This window comes from Rutilus rutilus (assembly GCF_951802725.1).
Source record: "Rutilus rutilus genome assembly, chromosome: 1".
Classification (NCBI taxonomy): domain Eukaryota; kingdom Metazoa; phylum Chordata; class Actinopteri; order Cypriniformes; family Leuciscidae; genus Rutilus; species Rutilus rutilus.
Genome location: NC_140209.1, coordinates 26969857 through 26990527, shown reverse-complemented (window position 1 = coordinate 26990527; position 20671 = coordinate 26969857). Strand labels below are relative to the sequence as shown.

General features: G+C 40.1%; 1 protein-coding gene across 7 annotated transcripts in view; it reads left to right on the top strand.

The window, feature by feature from the left end:
- LOC311277225 (scavenger receptor cysteine-rich domain-containing group B protein-like) overlaps positions 1-20671 on the top strand; it is a 173013-nt gene that overhangs the window by 32227 nt on the left and 120115 nt on the right. For all 7 annotated transcript variants that reach the window (XM_084387461.1, XM_084387460.1, XM_084387457.1 and 4 more), the window contains exons 4-5: positions 4173-4478; positions 4584-4871. In XM_084387461.1, coding sequence (XP_084243587.1) covers positions 4173-4478; positions 4584-4871 — 594 coding nt within the window. The remainder of the gene's footprint in view (positions 1-4172; positions 4479-4583; positions 4872-20671) is intronic.

Sequence of the window (20671 nt, the reverse complement as noted above, 5' to 3'; positions counted from 1 at the left end):
GATCAGACAATACCGCAACAGTAGCGTACATCAACCATCAGGTGGTCTACGCTCCCGCCGTATGTCGCAACTCGCTCGCCACCTCCTCATATGGAGTCAGAAGCATCTGAGGTCGCTTCGAGCCATTTATATCCCGGGACACCTGAACCAGGCGGCCGACGAGCTGTCTCGAGTTCGGCCTCTCGCTGGAGAATGGCGACTCCATCCCCGGACGGTTCAGCTGATTTGGGATCAGTTCGGCGACGCACAGGTAGACCTGTTTGCCTCCCACGACTCGTCCCATTGCGACCTGTTTTATTCCCTGACCGAGGGCACGCTCGGCACGGATGCACTGGCGCACAGCTGGCCGCGGGGCCTACGCAAGTATGCGTTTCCCCCAGTGAGCCTTCTTGCGCAGACCTTGCGCAAGATCAGGGAGGACGAGGAGCAGGTCATTTTGGTTGCCCCGTATTGGCCCAACCGGACCTGGTTCTCCGAACTAGTACTCTTCGCGACAGCACCTCCCTGGCCAATTCCTCTGAGGAAGGACCTCCTTTCTCAGGGACGGGGCACCTTATGGCACCCTCGTCCCGATCTTTGGAACCTCCACGTGTGGCTCCTGGACGGGACGAGGCAGGTTTGAGTACCCTACCACCTGCGGTGGTGGCTACCATCACTTCCGCTAGAGCATCGTCCACGAGACATGCCTATGCGTTGAAGTGGAACCTCTTCGTCAACTGGTGTTCTTCTAAACATCAAGAACCCACGAAATGCCCGATCAGTGTCGTGCTTTCCTTCCTGCAAGAAGGGTTGGAGCGAAGGCTGTCTCCCTCCACCCTGAAAGTGTATGTTGCCGCCATTGCCGCACGTCACGAAGCAGTTGATGGTAAGTCTCTGGGAAAGCACGACCTGATCGTCAGGTTCCTGAGGGGAGCGAGGAGACTAAATCCTCCTCGTCCTCCCCTCGTTCCCTCTTGGGACCTCTCAGTGGTTCTAACTGCCCTGCAGAGTGCTCCATTTGAGCCTTTGCAATCAGTGGAGCTTAAGTTCCTGTCAATGAAGACAGCGCTCCTGGTTGCATTGGCCTCCATCAAGAGGGTAGGGGACCTGTAGGCATTTTCGGTTGACGAAGCGTGCCTGGAATTCGGGCCGGCTGACTCTCACGTGATCCTGAGACCCCGGCTTGGATATGTGCCCAAGGTTCCTACCACAATCTTTCGAGACCAGGTAGTGAACCTGCAAGCGCTGCCCTTGGAGGAGGCAGACCCAGCCTTGGCACTGCTCTGTCCAGTACGCGCCCTCCGTGCTTACGTAGACAGAACGCGGTGTTTCAGGACCTCAGACCAGCTCTTTGTCTGTCATGGTGGGAAGCTGAAGGGAAAGGCTCTCTCAAAGCAAGGTTGTCTCACTGGATAGTGGATACCATTGCTTTGGCATACCAGCAGCAAGGTCGTCCGTGCCCCCTTGCTAGCGCACGGCGCCTCGCTAACAGACATTTGTAGAGCTGCAGGCTGGGCGACACCCAACACATTCGCGAGATTCTATAATCTCCGAGTAGAGCCAGTTTCTTCTCATGTACTCGCTTCAACCAGCCGGTGCTAGATTCTGCTCAGGTGTCTTCGCTTGCTCGCCATTCCTCTCCACGGACGGGATACGTGCGATATTTCTCTCAGGTGAGTCTGATAAGCTCTGAGTTTCCTCCAGCACTGCTGATGTCAACGCCTGAGTTATGCCAAAATTCCATACTCAGCTTTTGTGCTTGACTAGGTGCCACCATGTGCATGGTCCCCCCTCTGGGCGACCCCCACATGTGTATTCCACTGTAAGTCTCCTTGTGAGCGTGTGTCTTTCCCTTGGCAAGCCACCTTGCCACCCCTGGGGTTTAAAATTCCACCCGCGGCTGGTCACCCCAGTGATTCTCCATATGCATCCCTCTGGGTCATATGTGTATTCTAAGTCCCCCCCATCAATGGCTGGGCATGATTGCATATTTCTCTCTGGAGATATGCTTCCCAGTGTACCTTGGTATCCCTGTGTTAAGTAGGACTCCTTCGTTCGTGCTAGTCTCACAACAGGGAGCTCAGACTTACGCAGGGCACTGGAAGACAGCCGAGGTGGCGTGATTAGACTGGAACCCCAATCGTCGTCATCCGACGTAACTCGGAGTGACCACGAAAGGGAACGTCTCGGTTACGGATGTAACCCTCGTTCCCTGAGTGGGAACGGAGACGTTACGTCTTCCTGCCACTTCCGCTGTACCGCTGAAAAACGCCTGAGGCCAGTCTCGGCTCCTCAGCGAAGACATATCTGCATTTGTGCAGCGTACTTCCTTATATACCCCCTGCGGCGGGCGGAGTTACGCTATGCAAATTCCGCAGACCCATGGCATTTCATTGCCATTGGCTCGTTTTTATATACTCGAAGGTGATAGGCTTCTAGGCGAAACCCCAATCGTCGTCATCCGACGTAACGTCTCCGTTCCCACTCAGGGAACGAGGGTTACATCCGTAACCGAGACGTTCCTTGATTAGTAGTAAATCGCCTTCACCTGCTTTCAGATGGAGCGGCATTTACTACAAAGAGCCGTAGTTAACTGACAAGGTGAGCCATATCGCATTAATATCGCGGACGTATTGCCTGCGATAATTAATGCGATATGACTCAGCTTGTCAGTTAACTACGGCTCTTTGTAGGCTACACAGCAAAAACTCCAGTGTTAAATTAACACTCCTGGGAGTGTATATGAGTCCACACTCAAGAGCGTTGAAGTTAATGAGATCATTAAGTGATTAATTGAGTGATGATTGAGCATTATTGAAGACACCTGATGATAACAAGCAGAATCACTGAAGGAGAAAATCACAAATTGTAAGCCACCGTTATGGTGATCAATGTTTGCTTTAGTTGGGCTCTTGACCCTTATATTTTTGTCTTTAGATTTTGTTTGGCTGTTGTATCTGAGTTGAACAAAGAAAAGTGATCTGATGGTTTTGGTTATATTATGACAATCATCATTTGAACTTGATCACTGAACTCATTGAGATCTTTATTTCTGACGTAGATTTATGTTGTTGGTTACAGCATAACTGTGATTCTGCATAAATATCCAGAAGTTTAGATATATTACAAAGAATTACTTAAAAGTTTTTTTTTTCTTTAAATCTTTCTTTTAGGCACACACAGACGTCAAGATTCAGTCTATGCATCTCAACAATGGTGACGAGCAAAATATTCAATTAGGAAAAGTAAATTACATAGACAATTCAGATCATAATTTATTCATACCGCAATGCATGATGGGAGCCATTAATGAGTTGTGATTGGTGGCAGCCACTGCAACATGCTTTATTATTGTCACCATTGTTGAGATTCACAGGCTGATTATTGATGTATGTGTTTCTAAATAAATTAATTTGAAAGTTTTTTGATCAGAACAATATTTATTAAATATTTTGGATTATAAGAAAAATACTGAAAATCATATGTTGTAAAATCACAAAGCTGCTGCTAACAAGTTAAACCAAACTATCTCAATAAGTTTCATTTTTCAGACCACAGCATGATTATGTCAAAACATAACCAACATTATCAGATCACATTTTTCTTTGTTCATTTGACTGTTATAAATCAATAACAGCAGACAAACAAAATTTAAAGGGAATGTATAAGAGTCAAGAGTCAAACTAAAGCAAACATTGATCGCCATAACGGTGGCTTACAATTTGTGATTTTCTCCTTCAGTGATTCTACTTATTAACATCAGGTGTCTTCAGAAACGCTCAATCATCACTCAATTAATCACTTAATTATCTCATTAACTTTAACAGTCTTGAGTGTTAATTTAACACTTTACACTCTTGAGTGTGGACTCATATACACTCCCAGGAGTGTTAATTTAACACTGGAGTTTTGCTGTGTAGTAAATGCCGCTCCATCTGAAAGCAGGTGATGGCGATTTACTACTAATCAAGGAACCGGCTTTACTGACGAGATGCGCATAACAATGTGATGCGATATATCGCCCAGCCCTAATTTAAACTCATTTAAAAGTCACTTCTAGTTATATAAAATATGAACAATAACAGTTTGAGCAGTTGACTCCTAAAATGTCAAACACAAACAAATACACTGATAGACCAAAAAATAAAATTTTAATCACATTGTACTTTTATTTTTTTAATGCCATCTATCAGACACAAGGTTGGTTAATGGGTTTGATTCATGCTGTGGGAGAGTGGAGATCCATCATAATGGCCAGTGGGGAACAGTATGCGATGATGCCTGGGACATGAAAGATGCTGATGTGGTGTGCAGACAGTTACAGTGTGGATCAGCCATCAGTGCACCTATTATGGCCACCTTTGGTCAAGGCAGTGGGCCAATCTGGCTGGATGATGTCAAATGCTTTGAAAGTGAGATAAGCCTCACACAATGTTCACACCATGGACTAGGAACACATAACTGTTTTCATGATGAAGATGCTGGTGTTGTTTGTTCAGGTGAGCTAAATCTTTAGAAACACATTATTTCGGAGGAAATTACTTTAAACCATTACAGTTGATTAATTTCATTCTTTATATCAGATTGTCTTGTTTCTTTTGCAGGTGAGCTGCAGATGCCCACACTTTCCCTGACCTCCACACATTCAGTTGTTTCTCATGGAGAAAATATCCAGTTCGTATGCACAACACCTAAACCAAGGTGCGGTGTTGATGCTGAATTCCAGCTCTTCAAAAACGGAACATCTATATCCTCCCAGAAACATGCATCTAATGTGACTTTCAACATTGTTAATGTAAACATCACACATCAGGGCAACTACAGCTGTCAATACTCATACCAATACAACACTATCAGGTCACCTTGGAGCAACAGTGTTAACATCACTCTGGGTGAGTGCGTTCTGTCTTGTCTCTGGCTACGTCATAGATTAAATATTTTAGTTCAATTTCATTATGTATTGATGTTTCTTGATCTTTATTATTATTATCATCATTATTATTATTATTATTATTATTATTATTGTAACAATATGTAAAATTGCTGGAGTTAAAATTGATCATGACAAAATGCAATTCAGACAGGACCACTTTGGCAAGTTACACTCTAAAAAGAGATGTGTTAAAAATTACACATGTTGTGTCAGTTTTAACACATGTAGTGAGTGTGCTCAGGGACAACACATGTTGTGTCAAATTTAACACAATAAATGTGTAAGTCATTTTAACACACAAATTGTGTCATTTAAAAAAATAAAGCGAAAGGGCCAGATGCAAAAATATTAACCGTTTAATCAATAGTCGAGTACAGAATGCATGTGCACACAAAGTACAAGCCAATGTTTCAAGCTCAATGACTTGACAGACTCATTGTACTGGACATTGTTCAGTTATTGAGTTAAAAACAACACAACCTCTAAAAAGAGATGTTAAAAATAGGGCTGGGCGATATATCGCATCACATTGTTATGCGCATATCCTCAATAAAGCCGGTTCCTTGATTAGTAGTAAATCGCCTTCACCTGCTTTCAGATGGAGCGGCATTTACTACAAAGAGCCGTAGTTAACTGACAAGCTGAGCCATATCGCATTAATATCGCGGACGTATCGCCTGCGATAATTAATGCGATATGACTCAGCTTGTCAGTTAACTACGGCTCTTTGTAGGCTACACAGCAAAAACTCCAGTGTTAAATTAACACTCCTGGGAGTGTATATGAGTCCACACTCAAGAGCGTTGAAGTTAATGAGATAATTAAGTGATTAATTGAGTGATGATTGAGCATTATTGAAGACACCAGATGTTAACAAGCAGAATCACTGAAGGAGAAAATCACAAATTGTAAGCCACCGTTATGGTGATCAATGTTTGCTTTAGTTGGGCTCTTGACCCTTATATTTTTATCTTTAGATTTTGTTTGGCTGTTGTATCTGAGTTGAACAAAGAAAAGTGATCTGATGGTGTTGGTTATATTATGACAATCATCATTTGAACTTGATCACTGAACTCATTGAGATCTTTATTTCTGACGTAGATTTATGTTGTTGGTTAAAGCATAACTGTGATTCTGCATAAATATCCAGAAGTTTAGATATAATACAAAGAATTACTTAAAAGTTGTTTTAAAAAAAAAACTTTCTTTTAGGCACACACAGACATAAAGATTCAGTCTATGCATCTCAACAATGGTGACGAGCAAAATATTTTATTAGGAAAAGTAAATTACATAGACAATTCAGATCATAATTTATTCATACCGCAATGCATGATGGGAGCCATTAATGAGTTGTGATTGGTGGCAGCCACTGCAACATGCTTTATTATTGTTACCATTGTTGAGATTCACAGGCTGATTATTGATGTCTGTGTTTCTAAATAAATTCTTTTGAAAGTGTTTTGATCAGAACAATATTTATTAAAACTACACTGTGTGAATTTTTTTTTTTTTCTCATCTAGCGGTGAAATTGTATATGACTACCCAATGAATATTAGTTTCTGTTCCTTTCAATTCCGAGGGCGTTTTAACTCCAACGGTGGCCGTATTATTCCAAGACTAACATGGCTTCCAGTTATCGACTTAGTCCATGACAATAATAAACAATACTACGTCTAAAATGAATAAAACTACAGGAAAGATGTCAGGAGGTAAACGTCACCCTTGGAATCGGCTATCCCAGCATAATCAGATTAGGCTAATGTTACAATGTGTACAAAGTAAAAGCAATTAAAAATAACTACAATTTCCAGTGTCCTTTTTTTTATATAGCTTAAATTGCAACTTTAAAACTATTCATCACCTGTGATCCGTCGCAGCACAGATTTATGTTACAAGGTAAACAATACTTTTTCACCATTGACGCGAGGATGAAGTTATACTAGAGGTCGTTCTGGAATTATGCACAACCATGCTATGGTTAGACAAGCAACTATAAAACTTAGAATTTACACAAATAGGCTGAATTACCTGTCGAGAAGAAAGCAGGCAACTTCGGCGTCCGTTTTAAAATCGTTGCTCCTCATGAGCTCTTTCCATCTGGGAAAAGTTACTCCAATATTGACTTTGGTCTTGTTGATTTGCCTGTTGCGTTGACGTTTTAATTCTCTCTTTCAAATGTGAGTGAACGCACGCGCGCGCACACACACACACACACACACATACACACACATGTCTGGTTCACTATCTTTGTGGGGACTCTCCATAGACGTAATGGTTTTTATACCGTACAAACTGTATATTCTGTCCCCTTACACTAACCCTACCCCTAAACCTACCCATCACAGGAAACATTCTGCATTTTTACTTTCTCAAAACAACTCATCCTGTGTGATTTATAAGCCTTTTGAAAAGTGGGGACCGCTGGCTGGTCCCCACAATGTAGGTGATCTCAGGTTTTACTATTCTTATGGGGACATTTGGTCCCCACAATGTATTATAAACAAGGGCACACATTACACACACACACACACACACACACACACACACACCACACTATCTTTCAAATCTGCAGTCGCAGCTCGTGAGCTCGGGAGTAATCTCCCCCTCGCATTCGTCACGGTGTCACTGAGTGAAAAACGCAAAAGGCGAAGCTTGAATTTACAGGTATGTCCCTCTTTGGCGAATGTAGTTTCATGATGGAGGGGCAACATGGCGACCAGCATCACTGTTAGACTTTGCCGTAATTTTACAGTTACTTACCGCAAAAAAGCCCAGTAAAATACCACGTATATTATTTACGGTAAACTACTGTAAGATGCACTGCATTATGGGTATTTTTTTATGAAATTTACAGTAACTTACCGTATGTGGAATTTACAGTACTTTACTGTTTACGCAAAAGCAGTAGTGCTACTGTAAATGAAGAAGACAGATTTTTTGAAGTTTGTATATGCATATTGTATTTATGTTTTAGGCATATTACAATATCATATGATAATGTTTTATATTTTTTCCCCCATCTTGTTCTGCAGATGAAAATCATGAATCTGCATTCTCATTTTTAAGCTATGCAAACACTGGATGTTTAAAAGTTAAATTAAATAAATAAATAAATAAATAAATAAATAAATAAATAAATAAATAAATAAATAAATAAATAAATAAATAAAAAAAATACGTGGATGGAAGGATTTAAAATTAGTTCTTAGTGAGAGACCAGAGTAATTTTTTATTAGCATTTTCTCAAAAAAAAAAAAAAAAAAAAGAGATATATATATATATATATATATATATATATATATATATATATATATACACACACAAAAATTCAAAAAAAAAATTATATATATATATATATATATATATATATATATATATATATATATATATATATATATATATACACAAAAATTCAGAACTGGTTCCCATACAGGCAATACAAATGATATAAATTTATTTTTATTTTATTTTAAATTAATATAATCTTCATATGTATATAAACTTTGCTTACACCTCACAAAATTTAAATTGTTGCAAAGCCCGCGCAACAACCTGGCAGAATGTAAACTGAGGTTTGTGTGAAGTCACGTGTCGAGTGCGCGCTCATAACGGACGTCCCTGCTGAGAGAGAGTGGATCGCTAGCCTATAGACCAGTGCTGCGTTCCAGTCCAAAACTGTCATGCCCTTCACTCGCAAACTTCCCTCCGTCTCGTTCACTCGGATGTACGTCATTGCGAGTGCCCACTACTGGCGGAAACTGCAATGGGCTGAACTGGAACGTCCTAAGCCCTTGATCACTTGGAATCAGCTGTGGAGTTGATTTATTATTTACATTTTTTTTTCCTTTAAGAATTTGTTTAATGCAGCATCCAAATGTTTATGTGTGTTTGGGTTGTTTTAAACAAAAAATATATATAATTAATATATCATAGAGTTGTCTGTTGTGGTGGTGATTAGCAGAGGTGGGAGTAAGTCACATGAACAAGTCACAAGTCTCAAGTCTTAACCTTCAAGTCTCAAGCAAGTCCAAGTCAATTTTGTGAAAAGCAAGTCAAGTCAAGTCATTAATTGAGTGATGATTGAGCATTATTGAAGACACCTGATGATAACAAGCAGAATCACTGAAGGAGAAAATCACAAATTGTAAGTTACCATTATGGCGATTTGTGTTTGCTTTAGTTGGGCTCTTGACCATTTTATGTTTACCTTAAATTTTGTTTGTCTGCTGTTATTGATTTATAACAGTCAAATGAACAAAGAAAAGTGTGATCTGATAGTGTTGGTTATGTTTTGACATAATCATGTTGTGAACCTTAAAAACGAAATTTATTGAGGTATCTTATCTTGATAATTACAGCAGCTCTGCCATTCTACGGCATATGATTATCAGTATTTTTCATATAATTCAAAATATTTATTAAATATTGTTCTGACCAAAACACTTTCAAATGAATTTATTTAAAAACACAGATATCAATAATCTCTAATCTGCCTGTGAATCTCAACAATGGTGACAATAATAAAGCATGTTGCAGTGGCTGCCACCAATCACAACTCATTAATGGCTCCCATCATGCATTGCGGTATGAATAAATTATGATCTGAATTGTCTATGTAATTTACTTTTCCTAATTGAATATTCTGCTCGTCACCATTGTTGAGATGCATAGACTGAATCTTGACGTCTGTGTGTGCCTAAAAGAAAGATTTTTTCATCTTTTTTTTTTTTCAAAACAACTTTTAAGAAATCCTTTGTATTATATCTATCTGGATATTTATGCAGAATCACAGTTATGCTGTAAACAACAATGTAAATCTAAGTCAGAAATAAGGATCTTAATGAGTTCAGTGATCAAGTTCAAATGATGATTGTCATAATATAACCAACACCATCAGATCACTTTTTTGCTTTGTTCATCTGGCAGTTATAACTCAGATACAACAGTCAGACAAAATTTAAAATAAACATATATGGGTCAAGAGTCCAACTAAAGCAAACACAAATCGCCATAATGGTAACTTACAATTTGATATTTTCTCCTTCAGTGATTCTGCTTGTTATCATCAGGTGTCTTCAATAATGTTCAATTATCACTCAATTAATGACTTGACTTGACTTGCTTTTCACAAAATTGACTTGGACTTGCTTGAGACTTGAAGGTTAAGACTTGAGACTTGTGACTTGTTCATGTGACTTACTCCCACCTCTGGTGATTAGATGAGATATGTGGTGACGTCACAATCGTACTGCATTGTGGGACATATAGGTGCCTGAAGTGTACATTTGAAGCAGACTCGCTCCCTCGGTCAAAATCGAGGGAACGAGGGTCTGTCCATATAAACTTCCCTCGTCCACTTCACGAAGTGGAACGCACTTCAAAATGGCGGCAGGGATTCCCCCAAGGGGAAGTGCTTAGGGAAGTTCGCAAGTGCGTGTCTAAAAGTGGACTGGAACGCAGCACAGAGCCATAGAGAGAAAGAGTTGCGACACTCTTTGATGACGCCGCTATGGCTGTCACGTGGTTCATGTAAGCCCCAATAGTTCCAAAACATACGCTGGCTGTCATGTTCTTCTATGGGACAGACAGCAGCGATTGCATTATTGAACGGTAAATATAAAGTAAAACACACTCCCAAGGATTTTTTTCAGCTGTTATTGCATTTCAGCTGCATTTTGTTAATGTCAGTTTTGCATTTGGAGAGGCAGGGTGACAACGAAATACTGTATATTACTTAAGTTTATAGCTATATTTTTGAAGGGAAAAGCTTAGTGTTCATGTTCGCATGGTTAGTAGCACTGGCTTTAGCGGCTCTAACTTAACTTTTCCATATCATTCATCTGATGATGGACGTCTCATGATATTTATTTTAGCACAACTGGGCTGTATTAGGCTATTGATTCCCGTGATTTTGCTTATAAATTCCGATTCAGCCATTAGCCTACCTTCGTGGCGTTCAGAATTCGCTAGAAGCTAGCTCACTTCTTCTGATGAAACTGGCCACCCCCATGACCACAACATGAAACATGATCATGTTAAGACTAAGAATATAATTTTAAGATTAAGCCATACACATATTATCAAACCTATAACAGATTAAAAACGAATTTACACTTTTATGTTTGGGTCTAGGTAAGTGCAGAGTGAAGATTTTTCTCTATGGCTCTGGGTTAGTGTACAGAGTAGGCTAAGAGTAAGGGTAGCTGTAACTCAATCCAGGTAACTTAAAGGTACAATATGCAAGAATTTTGCATTAAAATATCCCATAATCTCAAGGCCAGTGTTATATATTTTGTTAAGTGGATTACTTACAATATCCCAAATGTTTCCAACTATTTTTAAATCGTGAGAAAATAGCGATTTTAACCAAGGAAACGGGGCGTTAGAGCAGGGGGGAGCTGGGAGTCGCCAGTCAATTGCGTCATATCCGCGTTACCCTCGGTTTCCGCTCGTACTGCGTGGAGTCCTGGACAAATGCGGAAGTTGTAGTTGTAGCGTCTATCAAGCAACACACGTTAGCTTGTTTTGTGCAGTCGTTATGAAACACAATTATTCTTTACCGATTGCAGCTGGTTCTGTCGACAAAGCATGCTTAATTTTATATTTTCCAAATGTAGCATTCGGTAATAGTTATGTTTATGTAAGGGAAGTATTATTGCTTTAGATTTGTGTTTAGTTTATTGACATTGTTTATCACGTCTGGTGTTTATGGCCATGTAAATAAATATAGCATGTGTTATACATAAAGATTAATCAGTATTTTGGCAAATGATGTGGGTATGTTCGAATGTACTTTTACAACAATTGTTTAGAACACGTAAACCTGCGCAGCGTTATCACAACAATGAATTCGACATACAGTAACATCTATGATAACCAATGTAGTATTAAACCTTACTTTTCTTGCGGTTAATTCATTTTAATGAAATAAAAGTGTGATGAGGTTCAAGAGTCAGGAAGGAAGAAGACAGGGGTCGGCGTGACTCGTACTTTATTAAAATAAAGCAAAACAAACAAAAGTCGTGCACAACGCTCATTCACCGTGGCAACCGCGATGGCACAAAACAGTTCAAAAATGAGAGCTCGGATCCACCGGTTTTCTTTCTCTGCGGTTACAGACCGCGCTGAACCACGCCCCCCTCGCCACAAAAAGAATGTCATTATAAAAAAAGAACTTAGCCTCATCCATGAACATGATTTTTCGATTCCCGTCTGACTGATTTACATCCACGGTGGAGTTTAAAACGACAGTTCCCATCATTCCACGCTCCTTCACATCGTCATCAAGCTACGCCGTTGTTGTTGTTTGGAATGTAGCGCCCTCTAGAGGCCAAAAATTCTTGCATATTGTAGCTTTAAGCAATTAACTAACAAAACACTTGTAACTTCTGTTACAGCTATTGAGACATCAATTAAGCATGGCTGACAAATGAAGGTTTCAAAATAATGAAAGCACAAAACACATAAAATATCACTTTTTCCCTAAATTGACCCTCTTAATGCAGTCCCTTGCAAAGCATGCTGGGAACTACAGATCCACTGCCCAGTTAGATGTCAACAACAATGATTCATGTAGTTTTCACACAAATGAGTTAGGTTGATTGAACACAATTAAATTAAGTTGTGACAATAAACAATCGTGTTACTTTTGCTTGTTGTAATTAATTATTTTAACAAGAGGCCAAAATTCTTTTTTTTGAGTGACATTCGGTTAAGACGAACGAAAAATATTCATGTTGACTCAATTAAAAAAAAATTTGGTAAACCAAATTTTTTAAAAATTACATTGATTACATTTAATGAAATTAAGATGGAATCATTTCTATGAAGGGTTGTGTCGTATATGCTCATTTTAATTAATGAAATTGAACAAAGAGCTAAAATCATTTTTTTGAGTGAAGTTCCAATCCCTTAGAAGCCTATGGAGGAGTGATCCAGCTCTCAGATTTCATCAAAAATATCTTAATTTGTGTTCCGAAGATGAACAAAGGTCTTACGGGGTTGGAACAACATGAGGGTGAGTAATTACTGACAGAATTTTCATTTTTGGGTGAACTAACCCTTTAAATAAGACAGTGATAATGTGAGTTAGCCAGTTAGCATGAGACCAACACAATATAAAACTCAAAACTAAGTATTTTGAACACCATCTTTCAAGAGCAAGCGGTTTGCGAATCCTGCATTGAACTCCGAGATTTGAGAAGCTGTCGTCAGTGAAATAAAGGGAACACAGCAAAAGTTTAGGATTATACTGCTGTGGTATCATGGTAAAGATGAACTTTTACCACTGATTCTTCACATGCTCATCCTTGGGCAGTAAAAATAAAACTGGCTTTATAATAATAATAATAATAATTCGTTACATTTATATAGCGCTTTTTCTGAGACCTCAAAGCGCTTTACATAGATGGGGGAATCTCCTCAACCACCACCAATGTGCAGCATCCACTTGGATGATGCGACGGCAGCCATATTGCGCCAGAACGCCCACCACACACCAGCTTACTGGTGGAGATGGAGACAGTGATGAAGCCAATCAGTATATGGGGATGATTAGGAGGCCATGATGGACAGAGGCCAAGGGGCAAATTTGGCCAGGATGCCGGGGTTACACCCCTACTCTTTTTCGAAGGACATCCTGGGATTTTTAATGACCACAGAGAGTCAGGACCTCGGTTTAACGTCTCATCCGAAGGACGGTGCTCTTTTGGGAGTATAGTGTCCCCGTCACTATACTGGGGCATTAGGACCCACACAGACCACAGGATGAGCGCCCCCTGCTGGCCTCACTAACACCTCTTCCAGCAGCAACCTGGTTTTCTTAGGAGGTCTCCCATCCAGGTACTAACCAGGCTCAGCCCTGCTCAACTTCAGTGGGCAACCAGTCTTGGGCTACAGGGTGATATGGCTGCTGTATATGGCTTTACCGTCACATTGTAGAGCACAGCGTCTTCTCAACATGATGCTATCCAGCATCCACAGGGATCAGCTGTAGTGTTTGAAGGGTTTCAAGTTTTCCCTGGTGTCGGCAATATGCTAATGTTCCGTCTTGACGTCACAACTAAATGGCTTATGACTCGTTTGAAAAACGATTAGGCCTCAGAGGCCTCGTTTACACTGCAGGTCTTGATGCCAAATTCTGATTAGTTGGCTATATATTTGATTTTTTTTTTTTTTTTTTGACCGTCGGTTTACACGTTCTTTTAATTGTGACCCATATCCGATTCATGTGTTTACAATTGCCATACTATCTGAAACATTGCGCATGCTTAAAGGGTTAAATTATCTTACACAGATGGACAAATGCGAAATATGCTTGATGCTAGAACTGCGATATATGCGAAGTTCGCCAAACATCACCATGATTATGAAGCGGAGGAGGACGAAAAGTGCCATCATTGCAGTGTGCGCATATGCCTCAGTTATTGTGTGTGAGAGAGATCTCAGGACTGGTAGGATCATATTGTGGCGAGCTTTAATGAGAAGCAGTGGGTCCAAAATTTTAGGATGAGCAAGCCAACCTTTGATATGTTGTCAACGTTTGTCCACATTCCTCTCCTACGACGACACAACGTTTCGACAGGCCATCCGTCCCTTTGCAGACGCGCATCGGGGTTGCTCTTGTCATTAAACCGCAGAGAAGTAGCCTAATGCCTCAGAAAATCCGATCAGCCTGTTTACTTGACAGTCGCATTGGCACATATCCGATTTATATCCGATTTATTTCCACATATGAATGAGGCCTGAAACCGATCTCGAAATATCTGAATGCATGTGTTTTTTTTCCCTGTTTACACTGTCATAGAACACATCCGATCTGTGTCACACATGAGCAAAAAATCGGACTTGGGTTACATTTCACTTGTAAATGAGGCCTTAGAGCTGTTACACACTACGTGAACGGTCATTTTCAAAAATCCATAATAGGGGCACTTTAATTTTCCTTTTTTGTAATTTTGTGATTATTTTAATTCCTTACTGTGTAAAGCACTTTTAATTGCCAAAGTGTATGACCTGCTATATAAATAAAACTGCCTTGCCTAATGTTGCATGACAACAAATAAATAAAATGGATGTAATTGATTGTGAGAGTGAATAAAGAATATGCTGATGTACATGGACTCAAGTCTTTTTTTGTGGAATTTATTAAATTAAATAGCATTCATGTAAAATATAAATAATAAAAGTGTAAAATGGGCATCATACTGTAAAATTAAATTGCAGTAAGGGCATCTTACTGTAAAATTTAATTGTGGTAAGGGCATCATACTGTAAAATGAAATTGTGGTAAGGGCATCTTACTGTAAAATTAAATTGCGGTAAGGGCATCTTACTGTAAAATTAAATTGTGGTAAGGGCATCATACCGTAAAACACATTTACAGGTAAGCTACTGTAAAGGGGAACTTACGGTAACTTACTGGCAATAGTGCTGCCACTAAGTTACCGCAAAAATACGATAAAATGTCTAACAGTGATTCTAACCCCTCACCCGTATGTACTTTCAATGGCAGATTATAAACTTACGAGAATACTTAATTACCTGAAAGAAGTAATATACATTAATGAGCACATATATTTTTGAAAGAACTAAGTGTTTTTTGCTAAGAATCAACTAAAAAAATTACACAGTGTAGCTTTAAATATTTTAGATTATATGCAAAAGACTGATAATCATATGCTGTAGAATCACAAAGCTGCTGCTAACAAGTTCAACCAAACTATCGCAAAAAGTTACATTTCTCAGATCACAGCATGATTATGTCAAAACATAACCAACACTATCAGATTACACTTTTCTTTGTTCATTTGACTGTTATAAATCAATAACAGCAGACAAACAAATTTACAGTGAATGTATAAGGGTCAAGAGTCCAACTAATGCAAACACTAGGGTTGGGCGATGTCCCCTAAATTGGCAGTTGACGATGTTTACAGTAAAACATCGCGATGGACGATGATATCGTGGGGTGGGGTTAATTTATAATATTATTATTAAAAACGTGCTTTTTTTTCAATAAAATTTCAACAGTAGTAATTATTAGGTCCATAGACAACTAAAAACAAACATATATTCAGCAAACAATAAATAAGTTGCCATATAGATTTAATTGTGCAGGGCTTTCACTGTGAGGTTGAGTTACCAACTGATGAACATAAATCCTCTTCATGTGCGTGTGTGAGAGAGAGAGAGAGAGAGAATGCACACAGATTAAATCTGCGCGGATTATCAAAAATAAGACACATTTATAGGACATAATAGGGTCTCTGCGGCAAAAATGAAAGTACCCGCATCCAGCGGGTGAAATGTTTCGAAATGTGCACAGCAAAGCACCCGTTTCAATAAAATTATATATTAAAGTTTATATAGCCTACTTTTACATTTTCGCTGCTGTTCTAAAATGGTTTTCGCCAGCTTGACTCCCAGTGCAGGAGCTGTAACGTTAGGTTACCACAGAAACGTAAGCAGTTAGTTGATTGCTGTAGTGACTCGTGACACTCGCGAACAGCACTGAAAACGCACTTTTTCCAGTACAACTAGAATATTATTATTATCATAAACTTTTCATAATTTTTTTTTTTCGATCGTTTGTTGGTAAAGGGTGAGAGACCTTGCGAGACACATGATTTTTGCCAAAGAGCCAGGTGTGGCTCGTGAGCCATAAGTTCCCAACCACTGTTGTACACGAATCAATAAATTACGTGACCATTTCACGAACTGCCGTGAGACTGGGCTGGTCTTACAGGGTGGGGGGCGTGGCATCACGATGGTGGCTCTCCATCGTGATGGCGGTCAGCCATCATCGTCCATCGGCAAACCCTAGCAAGCACCCATCACCATAACGGTGGCTTACAATTTGTGATTTTCTCCTTCAGTGATTCTGCTTGTTAACATCAGGTGTCTTCAATAATGTTCAATCATCACTAAATTAATCACTTAATTATCTCATTAACTTAAACACTCTTGAGTGTGGACTCATACACTCCCAGGAGTGTTAATTTAACACTGGAGTTTTTGCTGTATACAAAGAGCCGTAGTTAAAGCAACAACATGGAACTTTTCCTCTGCGGTCGCCCTACAGGTTGGAAGCGGAATTGTCCATTACCGCTGTCGTAAAATGATTTACGGTTACTGTCAACGCATTCTCATCCCCAAATCGTCACTTTCAAACATTCTTCAATATCCGACGCACAAAGCACCCGTAGCGTCAATATGAGACGCTTCGGTTATGGGTAGGTTTAGGTCTGTGGTAGGGTTATGCGTCTCATATGGACGCTAAAGGGTGCTTTGTGCGTCAGATATTGAAGAAATTTTGAAAGCGTCAGTATATGACGACTTGGGATGAGAACGGGCTGTTACTGTATATGAAGCATGCAGGTTTTTTTTTCATATGGGCAATGATAATATTATTAATCTTCCTCCTTTCATAATTTATACATGTTTAGTAGACTAAACATTTTAACTCAAACATTTGCGATTTGCATGTCGATTGCAATGCTCAAATCTGAACGAGAATGATTGCGATAGCATCCTAACCATCTAAAACTAGCATGTTAGTGTTTACTAGCTACCAGATTGATAAATCGCTCATCTACTAACGTTAGTTGATTCATGAAGATAAATGGAGGACCAGATAGTTTCCGTAACGTAGCAAGGCAGACAACAGATTAGAAAAACTAAAGATAGTATGCAAGCAATTTACTTAGTTCAACAGCATGATGGCCAAGTCAGCATCGGTCTGACGATAAGCTCACGCCAGCGAGCAAACGCTCGACCAATATTGATCCTCGTCCTGCCTTTCAGTTTATCACTCTCCCTTTTCCTCTTCCGACTCTACTCCGACAAAACCTTGGACTTCTTACGTTTCGCTGCTGCTTCAGCCATGATGAAAACAGACGCACGAAAACAAATGCGCTGGTTGGCCTGTCACGGCCGAATTTGAGGAAGTGGTGGGGGAAGTGACGTATGCCGTAAAGCAGTCGAATTTTGTAGTTCTTTTTGAGCTCTGGTTACTACCCACACCCCGAAGTTACATAGTGCCAGTAAAAGCGATACAGACCCCGTCAGGCTCTGGCAGAGGTGTCATTCAACCTATTGTAAGTCGATGTACCATCACAAGGGTCTTGGAAATATATTATGAAGGTTGAAAAACTACATGTTGTTACTTTAACTGACAAGCTGAACCATATCACATTAAATATCGCTGCCGATACGTCCGCGATATTAATGCGATATGGCTCAGCTTGTCAGTTAACTACGGCTCTTTGTAGTAAATGCCGCTCCATCTGAAAGCAGGTGATGGCGATTTACTACTAATCAAGGAACCGGCTTTACTGACGAGATGCGCATAACAATATTGCGATTTAAATCGCCCAGCCCTACTGAATAGTGACTGTTTTACTATGTCTTATAGAATATGTGCTGCGTAGTGCTAAAAAAACGACTTGACTTGATAGGTTTAAGCACAGCAATGCAAGCAGCTGCCAATGACAACAGATAAGGAACACGTTCAATATGATCGCTGAAGCCTAGCAAGAGCATTTTAATGAAATAACTAGATAGCCTATGCAACGCGGATAGCATTAGCAACAGCATGTTGCCAATACCCTGATAGTTTTTAGCAATGAGCAATGACTTAGCTTCCTGAACAGAGTTTTGGGCTGCTTCACCTGTGCAGTTGGGAGCTGTGCTCTCGGTAGCACAGAGCTGGATGTGCTGGCCAGCACGTTTGCTGTCTCGCTTCAACGGAATATTAAATTGTAGCACGGGCCTCGAGAGAGCGACGCTGTGACACAGTGAATGGCACCGGACCTGCACGAGCACCTGGCCAGCAAAGCCTTTGTTTGTGTGCAAGCCATTTATTTGACAGCTATGTTAACTCCCCGTCAGTGTTTTTTTTTTTTTTTAGTTGCCAGCCACTGCCAGCATTTTTGATCATTCCAGAAGCAGTAAACTTAGCAGTTTAGTTTGGAGACTGGCTAAACTGTGTCTGACTGCACGACCACCATTGATATTTCTGGGCCCAGAAAGTGGGCTATGTGTATGCAAATTTAGGGGCAAATTTAGGGGTGTAACAAAGGTACAGACCAGATCCAAATAAGGAAATCCCCCAAGTGTAACGTCACATCTGAGCTGATTTGAGATCTGACTGTTTTACAGCTGCAGTTTAAAGTTTTGAGATTTTCATATTAAGGAGGTGACATAGGATTTTGAGATTCTGTGTATGGCCATTTTACCCACCGAGCTGCTGTTATTCAACTATGCCAAGGTAAACTTGGTTTTGCATTCTATCACCCCTTTAAAGCCACACAGCCTTAAATAAATTGCAAATAAAAGAAGAAAATTAACCTCACAAGATCTTAACATAAGTTATTTTTGAGAGGTTTCGATTGTTTGTTTTATTTAAAATGTTTGGTTATGGTGATCAGTGTTTCCTTTAGTTGGGCATTTTGACTGTTGGCTTTTTATGTTTGTGGTCTGGCCCACACCTGGCACATGTGGTATGATGGCACTTGGGCGGACCACTCCTGTTTGCCAGATCTGGGCCACAAGCAGGCCATAGCAATGCCACATGTCAGCCAAGAGAAAAGAAATAAACCAGAACTGGACCTTATCTGAGCCACAAAATCTGTGTATATTAAATATGGAGTGATCTCAGCCTTAATAAGCCTGTTAACAAGCAGAACCACTGAAGGAAAGAAGAGAAAAGAAAAAGAGACGAGCAGAAACACAAGAACTACAACTGACTTCAGACACAGTCTAAGATGAAATCAACTAAAGAGAAAAGAAGACATTAAATCTGTGAAGATCTCAGCAGAGGAGGATTAAATAACTCCACAAACAGCATTACCAGCTTCACTTATTACACTGTAAAATCCAACAGTGATTCTAACCCAGATAGCAACATTGTTTCGGCCCAGATCCAGCCCACATCTGGCACTTGTGGAATACTGATCTGGCCCACATGCAGCGTGGAATGATGGCACTTGGGCGGACCGCTCCTGTTTGCCATATCTGGGCCACAAGCAGGCCATAGCAATGCCACATGTCAGCCAAGAGCAAAGAAATAAACCAGAACTGGACCTTATCTGAGCAACAAAACCTGAACAAGAATCAAGAATAGGCTGCTGTGATAGTGTGTTTAAAGGGTTAGTTCACCCAAAAATGAAAATTCTGTCAGTACCCAGCCAGCACAGCCATGTGGGGCCCAAATGGGTTTGACCTGGGCTATCTAACTGGGACCCAGCCAGTTTTGTCCTCGGTTTCCATGTAGGCCCCACATGGGTTTGCCCAGATGAAATGAACACTGCTTAGTGTGCACAGTACAGGCTGTTTAATGTAACACTGAATCAGTGTTGGAGGTAATGAGATAATTAAGTGATTGAATAATGATAGTGCATTATTGATGAACACCTGCTGTTAACAAGCATAATCACTGAAGGAAAGAGAAACACAAGAACTACTTCCAGCCACAACCTTGGATGAAATCAACTGAAGATAAAATACATTACATCTCTCAAGATCAGATTAAACAACTCCACAAACAGCATTACCAGCTTCACTTATTAGTAACCAGACTGACTTTATTTCTATCAGACGTCTTCAGAAATTCTTATTGAGAATTAACAGAGGTTTAGATGTTGATTACTTATTTGAAAGTAATAGTTTGATTTGATGTTACCATTGTGGCGATCAGTGTGTGCTTTAGTCAGGCTCTTGACTTTTTAACATGAGTTTTTCTCTGTCAGCTGTAT